The sequence below is a fragment of the Chelonoidis abingdonii genome, chromosome 11, assembly GCF_003597395.2.
Source record: "Chelonoidis abingdonii isolate Lonesome George chromosome 11, CheloAbing_2.0, whole genome shotgun sequence".
Lineage (NCBI taxonomy): Eukaryota > Metazoa > Chordata > Testudines > Testudinidae > Chelonoidis > Chelonoidis abingdonii.
In genome coordinates this window covers 1540542-1563437 of record NC_133779.1, presented here as the reverse complement: position 1 = coordinate 1563437, position 22896 = coordinate 1540542, and the positions used below count along the sequence as shown (strand labels likewise).

Here is a 22896-nt window from a genome sequence, read left to right as displayed (position 1 = left end):
TAACGCAGGCTGGTCCCTGGGATCCTAGCCACGGTCTCGGGGTGGCCCGGCCGCTGGCAGGGAGCTGACCGCTGTGGATTTGTGGCCCTAAGGGGTCAAATCCTCACCTCAGCCTCATTCTGCTGACATCAATGGAGATACAGCTGGGCTCTCTGGGGAGTTTGCCCCAAGGGAAACGGGGAAATCTTGACTAAGCCAGGGAAATGTTTCCTGCCATTCTTAGGGCCGCTTCTCTGCCTTACCTTGGACCTGCGGGTATTTCAGCAGGATCAGGAAGCCGTAGCGCAGGGTGGTACTGATGGTCTCCGTGCCGGCAAAGAATAAATTGAAGGTGGCCATGACCAGGTTCTCCAGGGAAAACTCGGTAGCTGGATTCTGCTTCTCCTGGAGAAAGGTAGAAACATCACCCTGCCGCTGAGCTCCTGTCCAGCGTGTCCCCTCCAGGGCTGTCCCAAGGCGGGTCGGTACCATTATCCAGATGGGGTAATGGACGCACAGACAGGGAGGTGCCCTTCCCAAAATTACCCAAGGAGTGGCAATCTCTGTCCCAGTCCTGGGCTCTATCCACTAGGCCATGTTGCCTCCCTAAAGGGTCCTATTAGCAAAAGTCCCTCCTTTAGGATATAACATTCTCAGTGGCTGCAGTTATTGGTCCATCCTGCTGATTTAACACCCTGGCAGAGCATGTGTCCTGTCTCAAGGCTGGTCCACAGATAGGATGACAACCTACTACTGCTGCCAGCAAACAGGATTACTCCTGGAGCTCACGGAGCTGAGAGCTGAGCTAAAGGTTAGAAGTCAAATCCCTGCTGCCAAAAAAATGGGTTTTGCTTTTTTCCTTATTAAAAGAAAAAGTTTCAAAGAAAGCGGGTGTTTCCCACAGAATGATCTGTGGTGTCGGAAATGGAATTTCTTGCTAGAACAGAAAATCCCAATGAGAGGTTTTCAGCTGACCCCAGTGAACTCTTAGAGTAACTACTCAAGCAGAGCAAAATTTTTCGGCTGAAATGTTCACCCCAAAATTCAGCTTGGGGGTCAACCAAAACACGCAGCAAATTCATGGTCAATTTGCCCAATTGTTTTCAGACAATTCTGAAAAAACATTTTCAAAACAAAGCGGTTTGATCTTTTCATTTGTTCTACAGGTTACGAGTCTGAAGTGAACCAGGCCGCACACCCCATAATTAAAGTCTCAAATTGTTTTCAGTTTGCCAAAAAATTCTCATTTCTGGTCAGCCGAAAATGAATTTTTTATTGGGTTTTTTGGCCTAGTCAGTAGTTGGCCAGTCAAGCCAGCAGGTCTAGCTCCGCTCTGCACAGGGGTCAAGCTTGGCTGGCGAGGGAGGGGCACACTTTGCAGTCGAGCCAAGCTGAGCTCTGAGGCGAGGCCCCGTTCTTAATTACCTGCTCCATTTTAACCAAGAAGCAGTCGATGAAGTTCTGGGGGGCGTTGAGATCCAGGGTCGCCTGCTGCAGTTTGATTCTCTCCAAAATAAAGCTGATTATCTCCTGGGAGCATTTGCTTCCCGTTTGGTGAGGCCCAGGAATCTTCTCCAGGATGCCAGGGAAGGTATTGTACAGCTGTGCGGAAGGAAATCCGGCTGTTTAATCAGCTCAGATTTCACTAGGGAGGTCTCGTCCCTCACTAGTGACTGCTCTGCATTGAGGGTAACAACTTACTATTTCTGCTGCTTCCTGGTGCCATCCCTTTCCCTGCAGTGGTGGGGCCTATGCTCTGGGGCTTAAGTTTGGGAGTTCTGATCCTGCTGCTGCCTCATAGGGGAGCTTGTGCTTCATTAACTCTTTTATGTATTGGATTATTAGAGAACCACCCGTCCCAACTAGATACCTTAGACAACGCCAACGGGTGACTTTGGCCTGTTTTTGTTTAATAAATATTAGATCATCTTAAATTTCTGCCTCACCCTTCGCCTCACCTGCCTTCCCAAATTTGATCTGAAATACATGGTATCAGCAATCAGTAAAAATCCAGCCATCAATGGGGTGGAGCTGGCAGCTTTGCTTCTCCAGCATTGAAATACAACTACTTCTGAGGTGGAGGGGGGATGGCAGCTGTTTATAACAGGGCCCCCACACAGTGCTGTGATGCAGCTGCCTCCAAGATTAGGGAAAATGGGGATCACTTGCCCAGCACTAAAATGCAGCCACGTCTGGGGTGGAACACAGCAGCTGCTTAGCAGCAACAGTTTAGGACAGGAAGTGAGGATGGGGAATTTTTGTACGGGGCGGAAGGGGACTGTAACTAGCCAGAGCTCTGAGTTGACGCTCATTTCTGATCACTGGATAGTTCAGCTCTGGAAGCCTAGGGGAAAATGCCATGGACGCAGGTCAGGGTCCCTGCCAGCCATACCTGGGCCGAGGTTAAACCTGCAAAACGGAACCGCTTGAATATGAGCTTGTTCAGGGCGATGAATTTCTCGTCCTCGTAGTCAAAGCGGTTCCCGAAGACAATGGAGCAGATGATGTTGGAGACAGCCCGGCTCAGGTTAAAGATGGGATCAAAGGGTGCCCCTAGTGGAAAGAAAGGACAGAGCAATGGGACCGGGCCAATGCTCTCGGCATATTTCAGGGGAACGGAGAGAGACAAACTGCCCAGACCTTGGGTTTTCTGGAACTCTTCCACCAGACACTGGGCCTCCTCCTGGATCCGCTCCTCGATGGATCTCTTCCCCATGCCGAAGTTCCGCAGCGTGGTGAGGGAGAACCGGCGCAGCTGCCGCCACCGCTCCCCGTTGGCAAAAACCACCCCTGGCAAGCAGATGATGGAGAAGCTTAGCGCTTTTCGGGAGGTGGATGGGAGATCAGGCTGTTCTCTTTCACACCACACACACACACACACAGACCATCACACACACACACAGAGAAAATCAGGCTGTTCACACACACACAAAATTTCACTTTTGTCAAAAATGTCAAGGGTTTGGCAGAAAGCCGAAATCCCAATGGCTTCAATTCTTTTCAATTCCTGGTGCATCATGGGAGATGTTGTGCAGCGAGGAAACCCGGACCCTGAGTGCAAGAGACTCCCACACTACATCTCCCAGGATGCACCTCGGTCTTGGTGCTGGGGAGGTGGCACCTCCTGGCAGTTGTGTAGCCATGGTGCATCCTGGGAGATGTAGTCTATCTCTGTTTTCTTCAGAAAACAGACACTTTTCACAAAACATTTTATTTAATAAAAAAAAAAAAAACGTTTGCCATTGAATCACATTTTCAACAGGGAATTTTTGACCAGCCCCACACTTTTCTTTGGGTTACCGTCACAAACTGCTAACGAGATCTTCTCCCCCCAGCACACAGGCAGCCTGCAGAACTCATTGCCAGAGGATGTTGTAAAGGCCAAAAGCACAACGGGGTTCAGCAAAGAACTGGATCAGTTCCTGGCTGACGGGCTCATTGGTGGCTATTAGCCACGGTGGTCAGGACACAACCCCAGGGTCCTGGTCCCCTCGCCTCTGACTGCCAGAAGCTGGGGTTGAATGACGGAGGATGGATCACGCGATGTTCATTCCCTCTGAAGCAGCTGGCCCCGGCCACTGTTGGCAGCTAGGACACTGGGCTGGATGGACTATGGGTCGGCTCCAGTGTGGCTGTTCTTATGCTCCAGCGGAAGTTGAAGCTAGATAAATTTAGACTAGAAATAAGGTGTACATTTTTAACAGTGCCGGTAATTAACCGGGATGGGCGGGGGTGGAGAATGGCTTCTCCATCGCTGCAGATGCTTCAATCAAGACTGGCTGTTTTTTCTGACAGCTTGGCTCTAGCTCAATAGGAATCCAGTCAGGGCAGGTCTCTGGGCCGGAGCAAGGCAGGAGGTCAGAGCGGACCATCCCGGTGGTCCCATCTGGCCTGGGACTCTCTAACCGCACACCCCAGCAGACGGGCTGGCACGGAGCCGATACACAGAGTGTCTATGGCAAGGACAGGCCCTTTGGGTCCGTTCTGGGTTTATACAGGACCCCGCCCAGGGCCGCATGAGCGGGGAGACAAAGCGACCTGCCCATGTCAAACGCCTGGGAGGGGAAGAGATCCCAGGTCACCAGGATCCGGTCCCCCACACCTCCCTGCTGCCTTCCCCCTGCACATGGGACGCTGGCGGAGACCCGGGTGAAGAGCGCTCACCATGCCCATTGAAATCCTTAGAGAACGCCGGAATATCCCCGCGCCCGCTGAACTCCTCAGCCTGGTCCACCAGGGCCTCCTTCACCGCCTGGTAGCCGCACAGCACCACCACCCGCCGGGAGCCCAGGTTCACCGTGAACACGGGGCCGTACGTATCCTGCAGCTGCGCAGACGGGGATGGAGGCAAGGGGCTGAGTTTCTGAGCATCCATCAGCGTGGGGGGCTTAGCTGTGTTCACTCCATCGCCTGTCCTGCTGGACCGGCATATGGAGCGATGGCTAGACCTCCATACGCTAGAGCGACATGGACTCACCCACCCATCTCTCCTGCTGGCCATCCCTCCCTCTCTCCCTCCATCCACCCCCCCACGCACCCCTCCATCCATCCATCCATCCCTGCCTCCATCCCTCCATCCATCCACCCCCATGCACCCCACCATCCATCCATCCCACCATGCACCCATCCCTCCACACACTCCTCCATCCCTCCCTCCCTCCATCCATCCCTCCACACACCCCTCCATCCATCCATCCATCCCTGCCTCCATCCCTCTCTCCCTCCATCCACCCCCCCACGCACCCCTCCATCCATCCATCCCTGCCTCCATCCACCCCCATGCACCCCACCATCCATCCATCCCACCATGCACCCATCCCTCCACACACTCCTCCATCCATCCATCCATCCATCCCTGTCTCCATCCTTCCCTCTCTCCATCCCTCCACACACCCCTCCATCCATCCATCTATCCATCCCTGCCTCCGTCCTTCCCAGCACGCACCCATCCCTTCACCCATCCATCCATCCCTGCCTCCATCCCTCCCTCCATCCACCCCTGCATGCACCCCTCCATCCATCCATCCATCCCACCATGCACCCATCCCTCCACACACACCCTCCATCCATCCCTGTCTCCATCCCACCACACACACCTCCATCCATCCATCCGTCCGTCCCTCCATCCTTCCCACCACGCACCCATCCCTCCACCCATCCATCCATTCCTGCCTCCCTCCCTCCATCCATCCATCGCTCCCCTCCATCCATCCCACCATGCACCCATCCCTCCCCACACCCCTTCATCCATCCCTCCATCTCTGCCTCCCTCCCACCACACACCCTTCCATCCAATCAATGCCTCCCTCCAGCCCATTCCCATAGGTATCCCCCAATGGAGCTGTGGCCAGTCGACAGCAGCTGGGCCTCGGCACCCGGCGCCTCGGGGGAGCAGGGCCGCTCTGCCCCAGTGGAGGGATCAGAACTCACCTTCTCCAAGGAGCGGATAACATTGGTCCTGTCCAGCTGCAGGAAGTTCCCCAGCAGGGGCAGGGGGGTGGGGCCTGGCGGCAGCTGCCCTTGCTGATTCTGGCTCTTCCACGCCAAGGCCAGGAGGATGCAGCAGAGGCAGAGGAGGAGGAGAAGGGAGGCTGACACCAGCTCCATTGGAGATGATCCGGTGGGCAGCAGGTGTGCCCGGGCATTGAACCCCTGAGGCGGGCAGCAGGATGGCTGGGTTATAAGGCCGCGTGCTCCAGCCCAGGGGCGGTTGTGCAATCCTTTCTGATGCGCCTGGGTGGCTCATTAATCAGCGTTACATATTAATTCCTGGTGTTGCTACAAAATGGCCCCAACCCCACCGCCAGGCTCTTTCTCCAGGGGAAAGTTGAGTGTCTGCCCCCCTCAGCCTCTTGCGGTATGTCTAACACTGCAAAACCATCCCCAAAATATGCCAGGCAGTCAGTCTGAGAGCTTGGGCCGCTGGCTTGGGCCATGTAGCCACTGCCGTTTGGGCTGGGGCGTGGGGATGAGCCCCACTCCCTGAGACGCGCTGCACCAAGGTTTTCTTTCACAGTGTCGACATACCCTGTGGAGTCCCACCCAGCCCAGGACCCACCTGCGGGGTTCTGGCTTCTAACCCCAGGGCCCAGGTCTCAGTTATTCCTGCTCAAGGAATGGGGAGGAAGCTGGTGCTTTAAATCCCCTTTGTGCTGCTTACCACTTGGGCCATGGGAAGCTAGAGCAGCCTCGGGGCTGCTCTAACTCATGCTCTGGCCCCTGTGAGACAGGGAATAGCCACCGCATAGTGTGTTCCAGGTACACCCCCGATCTCTCCCCCACACACATACACTAGAGCAGGTCCTTATGCCAGCTCCGCACTGGTTGGGGAGGCACCTGCAGAGGGGAGCAGATTCTCAGGGCACCAATCCTGGCAGGGGGTGAACGTGGCTGAGAACTGGGGCCTCTCTGCCAGAGACCTGATACACACTTGGGTTGTTGCCGTGCCAAAAGCTCTGGCCTGTTTCCATGTCTCCTGCAGCTCTCTCACGTGACGCCCCTGGGTTGGCATCAGCCACCCCCTTCCATCCAGCTCCCAGATCTTTGCCCTACTCCCTCCAGCTTCCAAGTGGTGCTACGATCCAGCTGGCATGGGTGGCCAAGCGAGAACGCACAGGGTTAATATGTCACTGCACTGGGTAATAGATCAATGCAAAGTCCAGTTTATTCAATGTCTAACCACTGACCCAGGGACCAACCTGCTGGCACCTGGGCTGATATAATCGTTGGGGAGGGAGATTAAGAGCCTGACCACCATAGCTGCCAGGGGCAGGAGGGCTTGGGTAAGTCAGTGGCAAAACTGTCTTCACGCTTTAGCTTCGGATGATTTTCTCCTCTGTGATGTTAGCAGAAGCCAGAGCCGAGAAGCAATTAGCCCATGTGAGGCCTGGTTGTGAGGGACTCAGCCAAAACGTTAAACAAAGTCACTTTCCCAGGCTGGTGGGCGAGGAGACGTGTTAGTCCCTGTTGCGCTCGAGTTACTGGCTTCTGAATACCTGGCCAGGTGTTGTACTGACCAATTCTCCCGTCCGCAGTCCCCAACCCTCCAAACCCCAATGCTATTTTGGCCACCTTAGACCTCGGCTTAGCAGAATGTTTTCAGACTTATGATGGATTATATTGGTGTTTATTTTAAGCATTTCATTTAATGTAACTGTTCGCAGTTGCTCAGACTGCTGGGTTTTACACATTTTCCTCTGGTTGTATCAATTTAAATGTTCACGGTTGTGTGAAATAAGTAGGGGGGTCACACAGTGGGTCGGGGAGGCAGACAATGGTTAGTTAATGACAACAGCTGATGAGATTCAAAGCTCTAAGCCCTGCAAATCTGTGGCTTCGCAATCCAAGTTCTCACGCAGCCTCTTGCTGGGAATTCGGATGCTCGTGTCTTTTCATCGGTTTGCATGGGCAGCGAAATTGATGATTAGAGACATGGGCCAGTAGAAATCTCACCACGCCGCCCCTTCGTCTCGCTTACGCTGCAAAAATCAAATTCAGCGTCCTCGTCCTTTTCTGCCCAGAGAACCCCAAGGAAGAAACGTGACACAAGTCAGCAGTTTGCTTAACGAGAGTTTGTTTGCTACCCTGTGTCTCTTCCAGGGGCTTCTCGGCAGGGTTCAGAGCTCCTCTGGGTGGCCCGGGCCCAGGGCTCACCCCTGGCCAGGACTTGAGATTCCTCTGGCACTGACAGGCTGGCTGGGGTTCGGGACTGCACTGACAGGCCAGCTGGCCAGTGAGAGTGGGGAGGCAGAAGGGGCAGGGGGAGGTGGGGCCTTAGGAAGAAGGGGCGGGGCCTCGAGTGGAAGGGGTGGGGCTTTGGGTGGAAGGTGGGGCAGGGGGCTAGCCTCCCTGAACCAGGGGTGCTGGCACTGCTCATAGCCCTCGGCTCTACGGGGGGTTTCGAGGCGGGGTGCACTCTAGCGCGGGAGCAGCCTGAGTTCGTAGGGGTGGGGGATGTTCCCCACCCCGCTCTCCACGGGGCTGGCGTTGAGGGTGAAGCGCTGCAGGAAAAGGAAGAGCTCCATGCGAGCCAGGCTCTCACCCAGGCACACCCGCTTGCCTGGAGACCAAGCGGGATTAGAGGGAAACCCAAGGAGTAAATACTCACAGGCACAGCATAGCAGGGCCAGAGCGCCAGGCTCCAGCCCCAGTCAGAGCAGGGAAACGGGACTGCTGGGCTCCACCCCCACTCTAACCACTAGCCCCCAATTCCCCTTCTCAAGCTGGGAAAAGAACCCAGGAGTCCTGGCTCCCAGCCCCCCGCTCTAACCACTAGCCCCCACTCCCCTCCCAGTGCCAGGCACAGAACCCAGAAGTCCTGCTCCCAGCCCCCCCTGCTCTAACGAGCTAGGGATAAAACCCAGGAGTCCTGGTTCCCAGTCCACTGCTCTAACCACCAGACCCCACTGCCCTCCCCAAGCTCAGCATAGAACCCAGGAGTCCTGGCTCCCAGCCCCCTTGCTCTAACCAGTAGGCATCACCCACTCCTGAATGTGGATCCACACATCTTACCTGCAGAGAACGGCATGAAGGCACTGTTCTTCTGGAAGTGCCGTTCCCATCCAGGAAATGCCGAGGATCAAAGTCGTTTGGGCTTTTGAACTGACATGTATCCTGGAGGACTGAGCTCATCAAGGGGATGACAGTGGTGCCCTGGTAACAGAGAAAAACACCTGGGAAATGATGGGATGCGGCCAGAGCCAACACATCCTACCCTTAGACGTGGGGTAGAGGCCACCAGCCTAGCTCAGGGTCATCTTCCAATCATTTCCACCCCACGGCCCATCCCCTGTTGCTTAGCGGTTGGCCTTCACTCTGTGCGCATCCAGTGAAGCCGAGCAATCGCCCGCCTGTGCAGAGGATGGACACCAGCTCGGGACAGCCGGGCATCATGTGGGTCGCCAGCCAAGGGGACTGAACCTGTTACCCCTGGAGCTTAAGGCACAAAGCCCCTGTAGAGAATGCTAAAAGGTGAAGCTCCCTCAATCAGCACTGGACAGGACAGCATGGGTGTGGGTTACAGTCGCATTAGGGCAGGTTGCAAATTTTCCATCAAAATGACGGAAAATGGCAGTTTTGACTAAACACAATGTTCACAAAAAATGCCTGTTTCCTGCAGAAAATGTAGCTTTTTTGTTGAAAAAAACAAAAACAAAACAAAGTATTTGGATTCAGAAATGCTGCCACAATGCCTCATGGGAGTTGTAGTTTGGATGTTTCGTGTCCCCATTCTCCCCTATGGGCCAGGTTTTCCAGCTGGACTACATCTCCCACGATGCACCATGGCTAGGGACACCCAGGATGCAGCAGCTCTCCTCGTCCAAGTGGGGACACTGTCGTACAACATTAGAGATGTCGTCTGACCAGCAAGTCCAGTTTATAAAGGAGAAATGGAGCATGAGGAACCTGAACTACATCTCCCATGGTGCACCACAGCAAAGGACTCCCATGATGCAGTGCCAAGAGGGGATGCTGTGGTGCACCATGGGAAGCGTAGTCTGATCAGGAAGCCTGTAGAGGAGAATGGGACATGCGATACTCGAACGACATCTCCCACAAAGCTTTGCAGCACCACTTTGGGATTGAAATGTTTCAGTTCTCAGCCAAAAAATTTCAGTTTTCAAATTTTTGCCCCAAAATTGAAATATTTCCATTTTCATCAAAATTTTCCACAGAGAAAAAAAAAATCAGTCCCCACCCCTGTTGTCAGATGCTAGCAGTGTGGTGCTCTGCTCTGTTCAATGTTGGCATCACTCGGCTGCGTGCGTGTGTTCTCTGTGTGCTGTCCCAGCTCTGCGCAGAGAGCCCACATGGCAGACCCGAAGAGAACCCCCAATGACCACTGAGGCTAGTGAGGTACGAAGGCACGTCGGCCAGGTTTATTGCCGTATTGGACACAATAATAGTTCCCTCCAGATTGTTACTCTACAGGGCATTCTACTAATATGTGCCCATGGTCAATGGACTCGGCTCAGTTAGTGGCGGGACATTCCACTGCCCCTTGGCTGGACAAAGACACCGCCCCAGGGATCATTCTTATACACAGGAACAAACAAGTTACACATCACTCCTGACGTATGAGGTGCAACCCCTCTGCGTAGCGTATGAGGTGCAACCCCTCTCACCTTGTTCATGTTGGTTGGAACAAAACAACTCTCTCCACCATATTACCCTTTTGGCCCTGTCATTGGGATGGGTCAGTCTGTTCCTTGTTATCTGTGTGGAATGCACAAGTATGTGAATGTTCTGATCTCTAGTGTTCAGTACCTTTTAGGTACGTATCTTCCTGCAGCATCAGCCCTTTCCTTGCCAGCTTCTGTGAGCAGAGCCTGCCTCTGGCTCACAGCTTCACTTTGCTTTATGTTAGCCAGTCTTGACCATTACTTTAGCTCAGGCCTCAGGCCTCACACCAGGCCTCTAATACCAAGGTTTATATCTCAGGGCCTTCTCTTACTACAACCCCCATTTCGATTAGCTCTGCTTTACCTCTGGCCAGACACCTCCCTACTCCACACCTGACGTGCCCACTCCCCGAGTCCGAGATTTGGGGGCAGTGAGCAGCTGGCTGGATGCAGCGCATGGCATGAAGGGAACAAGGCTGCCAATCCAGTGCATCGCACGGTGGGTGACCAAGAAAACATGGGTGAAATGGGCTGGCAGTCATCCAAAGCCCATGGAGGGTCTTTCCATGGATTTCAATGGACCAGGGGCTGGAGGGGGCAGGGTTGGTCCTGGGAGAGTGAGAGACCTCAGCATTCCCCAACGCCTTGGCCCTGCCCTCGCCCTGGCACTGGGAGCCCAACCTTGGGGATCATGTGTCCTCTGAACTGGATGTCCTGGGTCATGACGTGTGGGAGGCTCATGGGGAGGACGTCTGCGAATCTGTGCACCTTGTGGATCACAGCATCAGTGTAAGGCATGCGGCTCCGGTCCTCAGTGGCTGGCAGGCGGAACCGCCCGATCACCTGGTCAATCTCCTCATGAACTTTCTCTGCACCAAGAGGAACAAGACTGAGCCCAAATGTGGGGCTGGTGGGAACAATGGTCTGGATCCTCCACTCTCATTAGCTCCCACATTGACAAAACCCCAGTTACATAGAAGATAACAGCCTACTATTGCTACCAGCAAATGTAGTGACTCGAGATTCAAACTGGTGTGAGGGAGAGAGAAACACACCCAACACATCTCCACTGTATTTGTCCAGGCAACATTGCAGGATCGGATGGGTACCGTTGGGCCAAGTTCCCAGCGGGTGTAATCTGGCATTGCTCCACTGGCCTCCATGGGGCCAGAAATCTGTGGGGCTGCTAGATAGCCTGGCCCTTTCACCCCGTAGAAACAGGCCTGACACCCTGTTCATGCTTTGCTAAGGCTGCCTCCTGCTTTCCTGGAGAGGAGCCCCCGGTACAGACCCGCAGGCTCCACCCTGGGAATGAAGGACGTTGTTATTGATGGTCAAGTTCTTTGCAGGCTCCCCAGAGCCTGCCCGGTATCTGGAGGGCTCTTCGCAGCTCACCACGACCCCTGGGTCTGCCCCATTTGAACCCCTTCTGCTCTCTGAATGGGAGAGTCTCATTTCTCTTCCTCATGGCGGGAGCCCCAACTCACACCAGCTGGGGACCATGCCCCATATGCTTGTCATACCTGGGCCCTTTCAGAAACACCAGTGGTCTTCCCCTTCCCAGCACAGGGGAGAAGTGTGATCTCTGTGTCACAGATGGGGAAACCGAGGCACCAAGCAAGGCCAAGACTTGAACAGAAGGCCCCCAAGTCCCAGGCCAGCATCTTAGCATACACCCCCCCCGGAGCTCTACCTTTTATCTCTGGGTTCTTCATAAGAAGCAGGATCCCGTATCTCAGGGTGGTGCTGACCGTCTCCGTCCCGGTGAAGAACAACTCTAGTATCGTTATGACCAAGTTCTTGGTGGTGAACTCAGTGTTGGGGTTCTGCTTTTCCTGGGGGGCGGGGGAGGAGTACAGGGCTAAGCAGAGACTGGGACAGTTCTCGGGGTACTCAGGACTGCGACCCCTGCCAGCCTCGAGCGATGGGAACCTTGCCAGTGCCGGCTAGGTGTGAGCACCCAAACAGCACCAGCCTGGGGTCCATCCAAGGCCGCTCCTCCTTTGCCTGGCAAATGAACAATCCCTCAGTCCCCGAGTCCCCTGTGCTAGCCAGAGACCGACACCGGCTCCTCACGGAAATCCCGGCCCCTCTTCCCCCAGAGCAGCAACCGTCCACCGCTTTTCCCTTCAAACACCCAGATAACAGGCCACCCAGGGAGTCCTTACAATAAAACGCAAAACACTTGATTTAGGGAAGAACAGAGGCTCCAGCCGAAGCAAGAGGGAGTGACAGGAACCAAGGGTTACGATACAAGACAGCATCATCCAATGTGAAGATCAGGCCCCGTTGCGCCGGACGCTGCCCAGACCCCAACCGAGATCAAGGCCCCGTCGCACCGGCCGCTGCCCAGACCCCAGCCGAGATCAGGGCCCCGTCACGCCGGGCGCTGCCCAGACCCCAGCCGAGATCAGGGCCCCGTCATGCCGGGCGCTGCCCAGACCCCAGCCGAGATCAGGGCCCCCTTGTGCTGGGCGCTGCCCAGACCCCGGCCGAGATCAGGGCCCCGTCATGCCGGGCGCTGCCCAGACCCTGGCTGAGATCAGGGCCCCCTTGTGCCAGGCACTACCCAGAACCCGGCCGAGATCGGGGCCCAGTCGGGCCGGGCGCTGCCCAGACCCTGGCTGAGATCTGGGTCCCGTCGCGCAGGGCGCTGCACACAATGTGACAGAAAACAGGGGTCCCTGTCACTTCAGGCGCTGCCCAGACACACAGTGAAAGATAATTCCTGCCCCAAAGAGCTCCTAGTGTGAACAAACAAAGGACAGGGTTCTTATCCACATTGCAGAGAGTCGGGATACGAGGCCAAGAGCGAGGCAGAGACCAGGAACCTGTGGCAGAAGCAGGAACCAGCCCCAGCGTTCTGAGTCCCAGCCCAGAGCCCATCCATCTTCCCTTGGACTGGCTCTGAACTTGGCTGTCTTTACTCCTGGCTGATGGACCGGTGGCTGGTCTCCATCTCCACATGAGCTGCTGAGCTTGTGGCAGTGAGTTCCACCGGCTCATGGGGAGATCTGAGCAGAGAGATGAACAGCCAGCGAGCAGGCTGAGGCGCTTGGGACGGGGGACTCCAGTGACCGCAGGTGAGACAGGAAGCATCTACCCTTTGTGTTCCCGAGCTCCTCCACCAGGCGCTGGACCTCCTCCTGTATCTGTTCCTCCAGGCTCCGCTGCCTCATGCCGAAGTTCCGCAGCGCAGTGAGGGTGAACCGGCAAAGCTGTCGCCACCGCTCCCTGTTGGCGAAGATAAGTCCTGGGGGTGGGGGAGGAGGGAAGGTGAAGTAGGACAAAGTGCCCCCCGCTGACTGGGAGATGCTCAGGAAGGGATCGCCAAGGGACAGGCTCAAGCAGATCCGTAACAGGATACCAGGGGGTCACTGCAGGTCGGCATGAGGGGCACCGGCAGAGCTGTGTATGTGGGGAGGGCAGGGCTGGGATAGCAGGGGTGCTGCGGGTCGGGCGTGAGGAGCATCAGCAGAGCCTTAAAAAATGAAAGCTAAGATTTGCATCTCCCTAAGGAAAGAGGTCACTAACATTACCCCGGTTTTAGAGACTGGGGAAACTGAGGCATGGCGTGACCTCTCCGAGATCACACAAGGAGTCAATGACAGAGCTGAAAATAGAGTCCAGATACTCTGAGTCCTAACCCCCTCCCCCTCATCTAACCACCAGCCCCTACTCCCCTCCCAAAGCCAGGGATAGAACCCAGGAGTCCGGGCTCCCAACCTCCCCTGCTCCAACCCACCAGCCCCTGACTTCCCTCCCAGAGCCAAGGATTGAACCGAGGAGTCCTGTCTCCCAGTCCCCTGCTCTAACCACTAGACCCCACTTCCCTCTCAGATCCAGGGATAGAACCCAGGAGTCCTGGCTCCCAACCCGTCCCCCGCTCTAACCACCAGCCCCTACTCCCCTCCCAGAGCTAGGGACAGAACCCAGGAGTCCTGGCCCCCAGCTTTAGCTATTAGACCATCTGTCCCTTGCATATCACACCCGCCTAGCATGGGCACGTTCTGCCGGGAAGGAACATTTTCCTCACCAAACCCTTTGACAATCCTCGCGGCTGTGGCCATGTTCCCCCTTCCCCCGAACTCCTTGCCATGGTCGACCAGGGCTTCCTTCATCGCTGCGTAGCTGCACAGCACCACGACCCGCTGTGAGCCCAGATGCAGTGTGAACACAGGGCCGTACATGTCTCAGACCTGAAACAGACAGCGAGAAAGTGGGGGGGAGCTCCCGTGGGGCCCCCAGCAGCTGTGCCAGCCACCGGCTCTCCAAAACCGGCACTTGGCGTGCTGGGTGGGGGTGTGAGCCCAGGACCAGCACTAGGGGTTTGAGCGCCCTAGGCGCACGGCAATTTCGCCGCCCCACGCGCTGGTCCCGCGGCTCCGGCGGAGCTGCCGCAGTCGTCCTTGCAGGAGGTCCACCGGAGCTGCGCGAGCAGCCGACTGTCCTCAGGCACGACTGCAGCAGCTCCACAGGAGCCGCCTGCCGCCCCCTCCGGCAAAACGCTGCCCACCAATAATCCTGGCGCCCTAGGCGATTGCCTAGCCCGCCTAAATGTAAGCACCGGCCCTGTGTGAGCCACGCGCTTCTGCGGCTAGACCTGGACTCTATGATGTTGGGCAAGTCATGTCCAGTACATGGGCCTCCATTTCCCCTTCTGTAACACAGGGCGAATAATCCGGATTGCCTGGGGAGCTGGGCGCACCCTGAATTTTAACACGGCTCAGTGTAAACGTAGACATGGAGGAACCAAGGTCGTCGGCCATGCGGACCGGCTGAGGGTTTCTCTCCTACGGAGCAGGGACTGGGGAAAGATCTGGGCGGAAAACCAGCGGAACGTGAGCTCCCAGCGCGACGCAGGGGCCAAGAGGGCTCTTGCGATCCTGGGACACGTCCACGGGGGATTCTCCAGTGGGAGCAGAGAGGTGATTTCCCCTCTGTGTTTGGCCCTGGTGCGACCACAGCCGGGATCCTGTGTCCGGTTCTGGTGCCCACAATTCGAGAAAGACGCTGATCAATTGGAGGGGCTCAGAGAAGAGCTGCGAGAATGAGCAAAGGACTGGAAAACCGAGCAAAGAGCAGGTGAGCCTGGTCCATCGGTACCGACACGGGACGCAGATATTTAACAATGAGCGAGCCGAGGAAGGGCTGACACAACCCGCAGGTGGGAAGCTGAAGCTGGACACATTCAGACTGAAAACAGGGCGTACATTTACATGTACATTTTGAAACGTGAAAGCAACTATCCGGGGGACCCTATGCCAGCGGGTGCAGCGTGTTCTCCAGGCCTGATGGCTTTACATCGAGCCTGGCAGCTGCTGTGAAAGATCTGCCCTGGGAAATCTGCGGGGGCAGATCTCTGCCCTGTGCCATCAGGAGCCGGACGAGACGGGGTCCCTTGGAATCTACGACCCCTTCCTCTGGCTGTGAGCTCCCGGGGGCAGCGCCTGCCTCTCTCTGGGGGTGGAGTCCTGGCACTGCCAGAGGCAAAGCGAACCTCCAGCCGTTGCCGGGCGAAGGCAGTCCCCTGCGCGTCCGCGCCAGCCGCAAGCCAGTGCCCAGACCATGCCGTTTACTGGAGGTGTTCGCTCCGTCTCGTGCTGCGTTTGCCACGCTCGCCCATTCTGCACCTTCGTTCCTGGCTGGAAACGCCTCGACTCCTTTCCTCCGGGAGCCCGGTGGGGAGAATTGGATGGGTCGCACGGAGAGCTGCCAGATCCTTGCACGGATTGTCACCACTGTTGGGTGTATTACGGTAACACGGAGGTGACAGGCCCCATGGAGGTGTAGTAAGAGACAATGCCCGGGGGAGGTGTGTCAGGTCCACAATCAGGCAATAAAGCCCCCACCTAGGTCACCCCTGGGGAGGCTGAAGGGGGAACCTCGGCCGGGGCCCAAAAGCCCAAACTTCCACCGCTTGAGCCAAGCAACCACCCCTGCAAGGTCCACCCCACAAAGGTCCATCTTAAGCCCAGCCACGAGAGGGAGCCAACGAGCTGCGCCAGGTCCCACGTGAACCCCGGTGTGAGCTTCTGTACCGGGGGGCAGCACCCGTAACCCCCATTATTCCTCGTGTCTAACTGTGATTTGCATATAAAGCAGGCTGCGTGCAGTGTCGGGGGAAAGGCTCTGGCTGGCTGGAAGTCACTGTTCTATCCATACACGTGTGTCATTAGTGCACGTGAAGTTCTGAGATTGAGAGGCAGACTGGCTCTCCCCAAACCCGGGCGACGAGGTACCCTACCTTCAACGGGCTACAGTGCTCTGCAGACCTCAGGGTTTGCGGCGCCTCAGGGAAGGGGGTGGTGTGGTCAGTTTGACAGCTGGGGAAACTGAGGAAGAGAGGGGCAAAGTGACTTGGAATGATCACTAAACCCTACCACCCTGCCAGAGCCAGGAGAGGAACCCAGGAGTCCTGGCTTCCAGCCCCCCTACTCTAACCCACCAGACCCTACTCCCCCACCAGAGATAGGGATGGAACCCAGGAGTCTTGGCTCCCAGTCCCCTGCTCTAACCACTAGACTCCCCTCCCCTCCCCTCCCAGAGCTGGAAGAGAACCCAGGAGTCGTGACTCCCAGCCCCCACTGCTCCACCCACTAGACCCCACTTCCCTCCCAGAGCTGGGGAGAGAACCCAGGAGTCCTGGCTCCCAGCCCCCCAGCACTGCACAGATACAGCATTGGGGGCAGCCCCTGCTCCCAGAGAGCTTGCAGGCGGATCAGACAAAGGTTAGGAAGAGAAACAGAAAGGGAATGACTAGTAGAAGGTCAGACAGCACGTAAGTGGCAGAGTTAAGGCAAGAATCCAGATGTCCTGACTCCCATCCGCGCGCCCTGAGCACTGATCCTTGCAGCCGGGGGTTAACAGTGGCCTTCCTTTACTCTGTCAAGCTCAGCGAAACCTATGGCCCAATCTACACCTTTCACCTGGGCTCCCGGCCCTGCGGGGTGCTCTCTGGGTACAAGGTGCTGAAAGAAGCCCTGATTGATAAGGCCGAGGAGTTCAGCGGCAGGGGAGACTTCCCGGCAGTGCAGATGTGGAGTCACGGGAATGGTGAGGCATGGACGGACGCACACACGGCTCAGTCTCCTGGCCCCTGGCTCTGTTGCAGGATCTGGAATCGTACCACAGATGGGTGTGAAACCCCAGGGCAGCGATCATGGTCGATTCCCCGTCCATTTCCCCTTCCTCGGAGAGACCTCGCTTGTTAGTGGTTAGAGCGGGGGAGGCAGGGAGCCAGGACACCTGGGTTCTCTACCGAGGTCAGGAAGGGGAGTGGTGTCCAGTGAGTTGGAGCTGGGACTCAGGACACCTGGGTTCTATCCCCGGGTCACGGAAAGCAGTAGTGTCTAGTGTGTTGTGCATAAGGATGGCCAGGCTAGGTCAGACCAATGATCTGTCTAGTCCAGTATCCTTTGACAGCCGCCGGTGCCAGCTGCTTCAGAGGGAATGAACAGAACAGGGCAGTTACCGAGTGACCCATTCCCTGTCGTCCACTCCTAGCTTCTGGCAGTCAGAGGTTTAGGGCCACTCAGAACATGGGGTTGTGTCCCTGCCTAATAGCCGTTGATGGGCCTGTCCTCCAGGAACTGATCTAGTTCTTTTTGTTAACTCAGTTATACTTCAGACCATCCCCTGGCGAGGAGTTCCACAGGTTGTCCGTGTTGGGTGGAGAAGTCCTTCCTTTTGTTTGTTTAAAACCTGATTATTATTAATTATTTCACCCCAGGTTCTTGTTAAGTGAAGGGGTAAATAACACGTCCCTATTCACTTTCTCTACACCCGTCATGATTTTATAGAGCTCTGCAATATCCCCCCTTAGTCGCCTCTTTTCCAAGCTGAACAGTCCCAGTCTGATTAATCGCTCCTTGTATGGCAGCCATTCCAAACCCCTAAGCATTTCTGCTGCCCTTCTCTGAACCTTTTCCAATTCCAACAGACCTTTTTGGCGTTGGGGTGACCACATCTGCACGCAGTATTTAAGCTGCGGACGTCCCATGGATTTATATAAAGGCAACATGATATTTTCTGTCCTATTATCTCTTCCTTTCCTAATGATTCCCAACGTTCTGTTTCCTTTTTTGACGCCGCTGCACATTGAGGCTCCTGAGGATGTTTGCAGAGAACTATCCACAGTGACTCCAAGATCTCTCTCTTGCATGGTAACAGCCCATTGAGACCCAATCTCTGTGTATGGAGAGCTGGGATTATGTTGTCCACTGCGTGTTGCTTCTGCAACGATCAGCATTGAATTTCCTTTCCCAGGGATCGTCTACGGCACTGGGGAGCGGTGGCGGCAGCTGCGCTGATTTGCCATCACCACTTTCAAGAACTTGGGCGTGGGGAAGAAGAGCATGGAGGAGCGGAGCAAGGAGGAGGCCCAGTACCTGGTGTCCGAGTTCCGGAAAACAGAAGGTTCGGTTCCGTTCACGGATGAGCCGGGCAGGGGAGGGGCAGTGACCAGGAAACCCAGAGATCCGGGACCCAAACATTGCGTCCTGATCTAAACACTGGGGCTCTGCCCCCAGTCTGCACAAACCCAATTAGGTTCTTTGGCGGGGGGGAGCCAGGATGCCTGGGTTCTACCCCGGCTCTGGGAGGGGCATGGGGTCTCGTGGTTAGAGCAGGAGGAGGGGCCTAGGACTCCTGGGTTCTGCATCTGGGTACAGCTTGTCATCTACTGGGTCGAGCTGAGAGTCAGGAACACTGGATTCCATTCCACTGATTCTGTGACTTGGGCTGGGTCAGTGCCCTGCTCTGTGCCTCAGTTTCCCCATCTGACAGGCAGTGGGAACCCCTGCTTGCCAGGGAAAAGTGCGGCTAAATTAATTTATGGTGTTTTGAGATCCCTGGAGACAGCTGAGGCCACAAGGCCTGGGGTTAACAGCAGGCCTTCGCTCTGTCCTCTAGGCAAACTCTGTGACCCCACCTTCTTCCGGCGCAGCTGCACCCTGGTCTTCGGGGAGCACTTTGAATACACCAACGAGAAGTTCCTCACCCTGCTCAACTTGATCAACAGCAACTGGAAACTCATAATCTCCACCTTGGGGCAAGTGAGAGAGGATTCGGAACAGGGGCAGGGGGAGCTCCTCTCCCAGACCACTGCACAGCCCTGAGAGCCTCACTTGACAATTCCTGCATCCAGCCCATATCTGATGGGTAAGCTACCTCATGTCTTTCAGGGTTGCCCTAAAGACTCCACATGACAGGGACACCAGCCCATCCCCAGGGCTAATCACCCTCACAATTAAATGTTTGCTCTTTATTTCCTCTCTGAATTCTCTGCCTTCAGCCTCCAGCCTTTAGATCTCACTCAGCCTTTGTCTGCTAGATTAGCGATCCCTCCGCTGTCCGAAATCTCCTCCCTCAGAGGTAAGTACGGACCATGCTGCAGTCGCCTTCTCTTGGAGAAGCTAAACAGACATGGCACTTCCTCTTGCTGCGAGGCAGGTTTTCCAGACAGCGAGTCGTCTTCCTCACTGGCCCCCTCTCCAATTTCTCAACATCCTGTTTGCAGGGCCGGCCCCAGACTGGACACAGGATTCCAGTCTCATGAATGCCCCATAGCACAGTCGCACGACCACGCTACCCCTACTCTGCTTCTCCAGCCAGGGACTCCAACCCAGTCTGCCCAGAAACCCTTGATCAAGACTTGGCCAGAACAGCCATGACCATGAGTCCTCAAGCCGAGGGCCGGTCTGAGATCTACGCACCGCTGCTGTCCCAGAGGGGAACACGGCCCCTGGCTGTGTCCCGGGAGAACAGAGCCACTAACAGTTCTGTCCCCACCCCCCAGCTTCTTTCCAGTTGCTGTTCACGTTCCCCAAGATCATGAGACACGCCCCCGGGCCCCACAGGCAAATCTACAAGAACTGCCTGAAGCTGGCTGCTTTCGTCGGCGAGCAGCTGAAGATGCATAAAGAGATCCTTTATCCCAACAACTCATGGGATTTCATTGATTGCTTCCTCATCAAAATCCAGCAGGTAGCCCGTCCTGGCCCGCAGGAGAGCCCCCCAAGCTGGCCACAGCCCGAAGAATAGCAAAAAGGGTGCTGCCCACGGAAAGCTACCGACTGCTGGTCACACACCTTCAACCTGGCCCCAAAGCCCAGAATTCCACCCCTTGAGCTCCGGGACAATCCCATTCCTTGGCAGCAGTAGTAAGCTGTTACCCTCTCGCTGGATCAGCCAAAAGAGGGTGTCAGGACGCATCATCCCCAGGGGCAAAAATCTGTCTGGGGGTTGGTCCTGCTCTGAGCAGGGGGTTGGACTATATACCTCCTGAGGTCCCTTCCAGCCCTGATATTCTAGGATTTCACATGGGTTAGATTTGAAGCAGAGGTGGGTGAATTTGATAGCAGGGAACTTATGTTCTTAATTGTTCCTTCTAGTTCTACGTTTCTAATTTAGTGGAGTCACAGGAGGACCTGAATTATGAACCCCTCACTATTTTTTGGATGGGCTGGGGGAGGAATTAAAAACGGGATGGGGTTTGCTGGTCCTTTTCCACTTCATTTGAAAGAATTGGTGGATTTAAAAAGGGATTGGGGGTCGGGGGGTGAGGAGAGAGACAATCTCCATGCACACGGGGGAAGGCAGCAGGCTGCACAGAATTCTCCGAGTTGGAATCTGACAAGTCACTGTGGTCGCAAAATACTTGCAAGAGAACACCAGTTAATCTTTCACAAGCACAAGCCATGAAGAGCAGAGCTGACGGTTGGTTCAGGGCCTGAACCGAGAAAAAGACATTGGTTTGGCTTAAACCAAAACTGGATTTTTTAAAAATTGTTCTTGCTGAAACAATAAAAAATAGTTTCGGGGCAAACTGAATGTTTCATTCAATCCAAAGACATTTTTATTACTATTTTTTCATGTCGTTTCAGGATATTTTCAGGTGTCTTTGCCTTTTCTTTTTTTTCAATGAAACTCTATTTTGAAATGAAAAATCGAAGTGAGCCATTCTGAAATAGCTGAAACGAACTGTTTCAACGTTTCCTGGAAAAAAAATCTTATTTGCTGGATTCAACCTAAATTTGCAAACAGTTCTGGTGCTCTGAAAAGGCGACTATTTGCCAGGGGTGGAAGGTGGGGATTGTCCATCTCTACTCAAGAGGCCCTCGATTGTACAAGTGATCCAGTCAACAGCTCCGCTGAGCAGCTGAGCTGTGATGCAGAGGGACAACTCCTCCTGCTAAGCCAACCGCACGCCAGAACCCAGAGCTCCAGGCCCACACCCAGCTCCACTTCGCTTAGGAGCCTCACACAGAGCTGGGTGAAAAACAGATTTTTCTGTTTCTTGGCAATTTTGAAAGAAATCAGGAGGAAAAGAATTGAAACTTCCTGCCAAATCGAAAAATCGGGAACGTTTTCCTTTCATTTTGATTTTGACCGTCAAACACTTTACACGTTTTTTCCTTCCTAAAATTAAAGAACATGTTGAAACAAAGTCGTTTCAAACCAAAACGAAGGAAATGTTGCGACTTTCCCCCTCCAATGTTCTTTTAATGCCCAACATGGCGAAATCGATGCAAAGTGGCTGGGTGCTTCAGTGTGGCCTGTTTGCCGAATAAAAGTTGCAGCTGAAAAGTTTCACTTAACTGTAGGAAATCTCCCCCAATGGGGTCACATCCCCCCAGAGAGAATCCTAGTATGTGGTGGTGTCTCTCACACACACACACACGCACACCCACACACTAAATGTTCTCGCATCCTTCCTCCACAGGAAAAGAACAACCTCAATACACACTTTAATGATGAGACGGTGTCTAAAACCACCGTGAACCTGTTCTTCGCTGGGATGGAGACTGTCAGCTCCACCTTGAGATACAGGCTCTGCATCTTACTCCAACACCCTGAGATAGAAGGTAGCCTCGAGGCAGAGGGATGAAGAATTCCCAGATGCCGGGAGTATCTCAACATAGGTGGGGGGGAGATGGGGGCAGGAGGGGCTCACGTGTGTAACTCACCCAAAGAGAGTTGCTGGTTCAATGTCCCCAGTCCTAGCTCCATGGGAGTCAATGGGGTCGGATCTGAGCTGGCGCCCAGGGGAGGCCCGGGTCCCTTGCCAGCATCTCTGCAGGCTGCAACGACGTGATGTGGATCGACACCAGTGAGGCTCCTGGCCCTGGAGGTTTTATGGCAGGTGCCACCTCTGCCCCGGCCTGACCCTGCCCCTTTCCCTCCAGAGAAGCTGCATGAGGAGATTGACCGGGTGATGGGCCCCCACTGCAGCCCCTGCATGGAGAACCGGAGCCGGATGCTGTCATCCACGAGATCCAGCACTTCGCAGACATCGTCCCCATGGGAGTGCCCCACACTGTCACCCAGGACATTCAGTTCCGCGGCTACACGCTGCCCAAGGTAGGTGGGGCCTCCCCACACGGGAGCCCGGGGGCTGCGCTGACCTGCGCTGGGGAAGGATGGCTGCAGGGGCTGAGAAAACAGACTGGGAGGGCACCCCAGCACACCCCTTCCCCCAACCACACCCCTTCTCCCTAGCCACACCCCTTCTCCAACCTCATCCCTTTGAAATGACCACGCCCCCTTCACCAGCCATGCCCCTTTTCACTAACCACGCCCCTTCCTCAACCACACCCCTTCTCACTAGGGCCCCTTCTCCAACCACATCCCTTTTCATTGGCCATGCCCCTTTCACCAGCCATGCCTCTTCTCACTAACCATGCCCCTTCTCCAACCACATCCCTTTTCATTGGCCACACCTCCTTCTCCAACCACACCCCTTCTCACTAGCCACGCCCCATCTCCAACTCTGAAACCTTCCCTTGGGGGATCC

At 55.4% G+C, this 22896-nt stretch overlaps 2 protein-coding genes across 2 annotated transcripts in view; both read right to left on the bottom strand.

Moving 5' to 3' along the window:
• The window catches only part of LOC116833877 (uncharacterized), a 41301-nt gene that overhangs the window by 2475 nt on the left and 15930 nt on the right, over positions 1-22896 (bottom strand). Inside the window, 9 exon segments of the mRNA XM_032795650.2 lie at positions 243-384; positions 1405-1581; positions 2372-2532; positions 2620-2769; positions 4144-4306; positions 5410-5502; positions 6797-6814; positions 14150-14292; positions 14809-14893. Of these exon segments, the coding sequence (XP_032651541.2) occupies positions 243-384; positions 1405-1581; positions 2372-2532; positions 2620-2769; positions 4144-4306; positions 5410-5502; positions 6797-6814; positions 14150-14292; positions 14809-14893 (1132 nt within the window).
• LOC116833843 (cytochrome P450 2G1-like) lies at positions 7896-14101 on the bottom strand. The gene is given in 7 exon segments (XM_075070491.1): positions 7896-8038; positions 8491-8529; positions 8532-8631; positions 10782-10969; positions 11794-11961; positions 13204-13353; positions 14095-14101. Coding segments are annotated over 7 exon segments (795 nt in total).